This window comes from Octodon degus, unplaced genomic scaffold (assembly GCF_000260255.1).
Source record: "Octodon degus isolate 3935 unplaced genomic scaffold, OctDeg1.0 scaffold00098, whole genome shotgun sequence".
Classification (NCBI taxonomy): Eukaryota; Metazoa; Chordata; class Mammalia; order Rodentia; family Octodontidae; genus Octodon; species Octodon degus.
In genome coordinates, this window is record NW_004524674.1 from 510,760 (window position 1) to 516,152 (window position 5,393).

Here is a 5,393-nt window from a genome sequence, read left to right on the forward strand (position 1 = left end):
AGAGAGAGAGAGAAAGGAAAGAAAGGACGGACAGACTAGTAGCAGAGTAAGACCTATAATCAGTGTACCTATGCTTAATGCTACAAGGTACTATTCAACACTTACAGACAACATGATGAAGAAGCAGAAGCCATGGCTATTATGATGGAGAGGACACACAGTGAGGAATGTATCTAAAAGGGTAAAAGGTAATGGTAAGATGAAAACAGACTACAAATAAGAGGCTTGAAATCAAAACAATGTAATTTAATAGGGGTAAATTAAAAGGTAATTTTTAGTGTCTCAAGCACAAGGTGAGAAATATTTTTTGAGACAGGACCTGGCTAAACTGCCCAGCATAGCATCAAACTCTATTCTCTGACACCAGCTCCCAAGGAGGACTGTTTCAATAGGCCCAATTCTGGGAGAAAACATCTGGAGGCTCTGACCAGAAGATAAGTACAACGCTAAGAATTGGCTAGACAGAGATGACAGTAAGGACAGTCCTGCCACTCTCTTCATGAATCCAATCATATCTAGAATCTTACACCTCTTCTTAGGAAGGACATTTAGAAACTGGAAAGAATACAGAATGGAGGACAGAAAGCCAAGACACAGAGAAGTTCAGGAAAACAGTAGCAAGCTGGTACTTCCATCACTGAGTCATTCAAAAGCAATAAAGGTGCGATGTAGAAGTCTGGTCTAGAATGTTCTAAACTGTGTTCCTGACTGCTGGCAGCGTGATTAGAAACACAGGGCTCAGTCAGAGCAGTGGGCCCTCGGCAAGTCTCTCATCCTCTCAGCACCTAAGTTTTCTCATCAGTAAAATGTAAATGATAAATAGGTTCTGTCTATTTTTCTCTTGTTGCTGGGACAAATACTCGACACCCAAAATGAAGGAAGGAAAGGTTTACTTAGTTCACAGCCAGTGGAGAGAGGTTTCAGTCCATACTCAGACAGCTCCAAGGCACAGCGGCACATGGCAGAGAGCAACTGTTCATGGCAGCAGCAAAGAGCAGAGAGCAAGAGCAAACAGGAGGAGTAACAGCAACAGCGGCTACGGAGGGCAAGTCTGACGTCCTTAAGTTGTACTGAAGCTATCTGCCCCAGGTCAGATGTAGACACAATTCACACTCATAATCCTAGCAGCACTCAAACACATAATCCCAGCACTGGATCATGAATTAACTGGGGACTGGGGAGATAGCTCAGTTGAATAAGCGCTTGCCTGGCAAGCGCAAGGGCCTGAGTTTAATCCCCAGCTCCACGAAGGAAAAAAAAAATTATTAATTGATCGCAAGTCTAGAATCTGCTCCATGACTGCATGAGGATTTGGGGGGACAACTAGACACAAATCATAACAGCTTCCTCTTACAGGATTGTTTTTTTTCTGTTTTGTTTTGTTTTCTCACAGGATTGTTGAAAGGATTAAGCTAACCACATAGCTGAGTAACTGGAACACAGCACTGTAACCAATGAATTTTTATTATGATTACTGGCATTAATAATAAGAACAAGTAACTTGATGCTTGGTATAACTGCAGAAGTCAAGACATCTCTTCCAATTTCTCCATTATAACCCAAGAGGTTGGGTCAATCAGATAACTTCTTTTTCTTTTTTGGCAGAACCAGGGATTGAACTCAGGCCCTTGTGCTTGCCAGGGAAGCACTTATTCCACTGAGCCATCTCCCTGGCCCTTAATCAGATAACTTCTTACAGGGAAGAGAATGACAACGATAAGACTTACATTTAAAGGGCTCCTACTATATGTCAGCACTATTCTAAGAACCTAGGCCATCTGGCCTAACACACATTTTTATACTGCTCCTTAAAATGAGCAACACGGGGGCTGGTGAGATGGCTCAGTGGTCTAAAGCACCTACTTAGAACAAGCTAAGCTAAGCAAAGCACAGGGACTGTGGTTCAATCCCCCAGCACCACATGCCAGCCCGCCCCGCCCCCTGGTGGGCTGAGCTGGCCACACACAGACACAAAATAAATAAATAAATATTAAAAAAAAATGAGCAACATTCCTCAGCTGACATCCTAGGTAGGCTTCCTGTCATTTTTAGAATATCTTTAGAATTTTAAGATGAGAACTGCTTTCCCAAACTCTCATCTACAAAATATCATTTAAAAATTAAAACTTAGGGCCAGCCAAATAGCTCAGCACATTGGGGGCCAAGGGTTCAATCCCCAGGCCTGCTGTGCCGGCCCTGCCCCTGAGGTGCACTGAGATGGCAATTGTGACTGGGCATGGTGGCATGTGCTTATAATCCCAGCTCATGGGAGACTGTAAACAGATGGATCACTACAAGTCCGATCTAGTAATGAGATCCTGAACACCCTTGTAGACCTTTCCCTAAAAATACAAAATAATAATAATAATGATTAAAATTAAAACTTAACCCCAAAAGTGATCTTACTGAACATCATATTCTCTTTTTACAGATAAGGAGAATGAAATGTAAAAAGGTTTAATAATTTGCCCCAGTCACAAAAGATTTCAGAAAAATTTGTCACTCCAAAGAGCTCCAACAAAACGGGAAGGAATTACGAATGTGTGAGCAGGGATGCTTCATGAAGTGATGCCTACTGTAGGTGAGGCCTGGACAAAGAAAGGCAAATGAGCTGACTGAAAGGCGTGGACAGTACAGAGGCTGGGGCTGGAAGTCAACAGCTGTGGTTAAACTACAGCGCGAGAGGGTTTGACTGGTCCAGATCATGCAGGCACCAGAGTGCCAAGCTACGCAGCTGTCCACAGTCTTCACAGGACTTCTGAAACAGAAATCCACTCAAGGAGATGCTTAAAACCTCAGCGTGCAGGGAAAGCAAGGTCATATTTCTGACTTAACTCACAAAAAGTGAAAAAGAGTAAAATAGCTCCAAGGGTTGAGCACTATAGCCAAGCTACTCTGCCCTATAGGCTTAGCTGAGAAGGCACCCAATTCAAGTCTATGAATTAGACACCCAATTCAAGTTACTATGCATTACATAGTAACAGATCAAAGAAATCAAGACCACAGCTTTTGAGCCACACAAACCTGGAATCCTGACTCTATCTTTACTAGGTACATAATATATAACTCCAGGCAATTAAGTAAACTTCTGGAACCTGGAACCCATTTGCTTCTTTAAAAAATAAACACACACACACGCACACACACACACACACACCCCTTACCAGGATGCTGTGAGAAATAAATATATCATATTTAGCACAGTGTTTGGTAAGAAAACAAGTTTCCAACAAACAGTAGCTATCCTTCAACTCATTCAACGTTTACTTTTTCTTTTATCAAGAAGGCAATGATAGGGCTGGCAAGATAGCTCAGCGAACTAAGTGCCTGCTTAGGCAAGTGCAGGCACTGAGGTTCAAGCCCTGCCCCTGGGCACAGTGGTACACACCTGTAATCCCAGCGCTGGAGAGGCTGAAAACAAGAGGATCACTACTTGAGTCTGAGCTGCATAGTAAGACCCTGTACCAAATACATTAAAAAATAAATAAGGAGGCTACATGAACTCAGAGGACAGCACGCACCTCTAACATGCACGCAGAGAACAATCTATTGAGCACCTATGTAAACAAATATGCAAGTACAACAGAAGGAAGACTTGCATTCAAAGATTCATATTACAGTAGAGTAACAAAGATGTAGATTCATCATAAAGGAATAACTTTCCCTTTTATTTATAAATTGTGAGGTAAAACTAGGGCAAACTACTACAAATGATAATTCAGGATGATTTCTAGGGAGCACAATACCCTAATGAAACAAAAAATGAAATCACCTATTCAACTGCAGGGACAAATTTAAAACCCGGGGCAGGATTAGTTTAGCTTTCTCTGACAAAAGAATATTACTGGGAGGTTTGTATTTACCATTCATTCGTATTATCAATGAAAATGTTAATAGTTTTCCTCTACCAATCCCAAAATGGCTCCAAATTCCTTAAAAGGTCTCACTGTGATGCATTATTACTACCTTTAAAGGCAGGAAAAGTTAAAACCTCTAGGATAAAAGGAAAAAAATGAATTAAGAGTTCACAGAAACACAGGTTCTCATCTCATCTCTGCCACCACCTGGTGACATTCTCTGAGCCACCTCAGGAAAGACAATCTTTTTTTTTTTTTCCCCCAGCTTTAACAACTGAGACACAGCTGATAGCATCTCAGACTTTATACAGATGACCTAAGAATGGGGACTTCACAAGTTGCCTCCTTTGGGAGTACTTGGATGAAGACAGGATGCTCAAGGCAAAGCCAGGAGGTAATAGCAAAGAAAAGTCTCCCTCCTGGGAAGTGCGGAAAAGTTCCCCAATAACACCCTGTACCTTTCTTCATCATATCTCGGTCCAAAGCTACATTTCTCTGGGCGAGATTTACTTCTGATCGGAAATGGAAGCGCTTTGCTCGTTGTTCTTTCTTTTCAATTGCTTCCTAGAAAACAGAGAAAAAGGCAAAAACATGGTAAAACATGGAGGAGGAGAAGGAAAATTAAATCAATAAGACACATCTGTAACAACCCCAAAATAAATCAGACGAAATGAGGAACACTGAATTTTGAATGAATTTTACAAGGAAATGAATATTTACATTTAATGTGAATACACAGTATCACTGCTACAATCTATAGGTATCTCCACCCTGTCACAGCCTATCACCATGCTTGGGACATAGAAGCAATACAGTGTTCCTGAAGTTTTCTGACATTTATGAGTAGCAATCATGCCAGCAAATTACAATTAAATAATCTCAATATCTCAACTTGCCAGGAATGGCAAATGAGGCACAATAAAGTAAAAAATGTTTGCCGGAGGTATCGTGGGGCAGATCTTCTGATTTCAGTGCTATTTCTAAGAGCCTCCTCCACCACCACTGCCACTGCACATTTCTGTGGCATAGTAATCGCAACTATCAACTATCAACTCTTCCACATGATGTCTGCCTGCACAATTCACTCCCTAAACTCGTTCCCATTTAAAAATAACACTAACACAAAGAAACCCTTCCTCTATTCTAGGCTTGAGTCCACAGAATTGCCAGTTTTCATTTTTAAGTGATATGCACTGAAGCTTCACTGAAAAAATAACCAGTATTGTAAGCTTCTTCCAAGAGCTAAAATAAATCTAGGTCCAACTGTGTGGCCTTCTGATGGCTCCTAGGAAGCCGTCACTAACTGTATACCAACTTTGCCATGCTAATTGGAGGTCTGACTCTAAAAAGCTTGTGGGGATTGGTAAATCAGCAACACTTGCGTTTCCCCCCATGTTATGCTACATTTCTTCACTGAAGTACTCTTGCTACAGACAATAATCTATTTTCCTTTAGTGGCAATTGAAGTACCAACTCCGGACTACAGCTCTTTCTCTCATTTACCTGTCATATAATGGCAAATAATGGAAGACTGAA

At 41.3% G+C, this 5,393-nt stretch overlaps 1 protein-coding gene across 4 annotated transcripts in view; it reads right to left on the reverse strand.

Annotated features, from left to right (window-relative positions):
* Ncbp3 (nuclear cap binding subunit 3) overlaps positions 1-5,393 on the reverse strand; it is a 33,032-nt gene that overhangs the window by 22,801 nt on the left and 4,838 nt on the right. For all 4 annotated transcript variants that reach the window (XM_004638288.2, XM_023723328.1, XM_023723329.1 and 1 more), the window contains exon 3: positions 4,316-4,421. In XM_004638288.2, the coding sequence (XP_004638345.1) occupies positions 4,316-4,421 (106 nt within the window). The remainder of the gene's footprint in view (positions 1-4,315; positions 4,422-5,393) is intronic.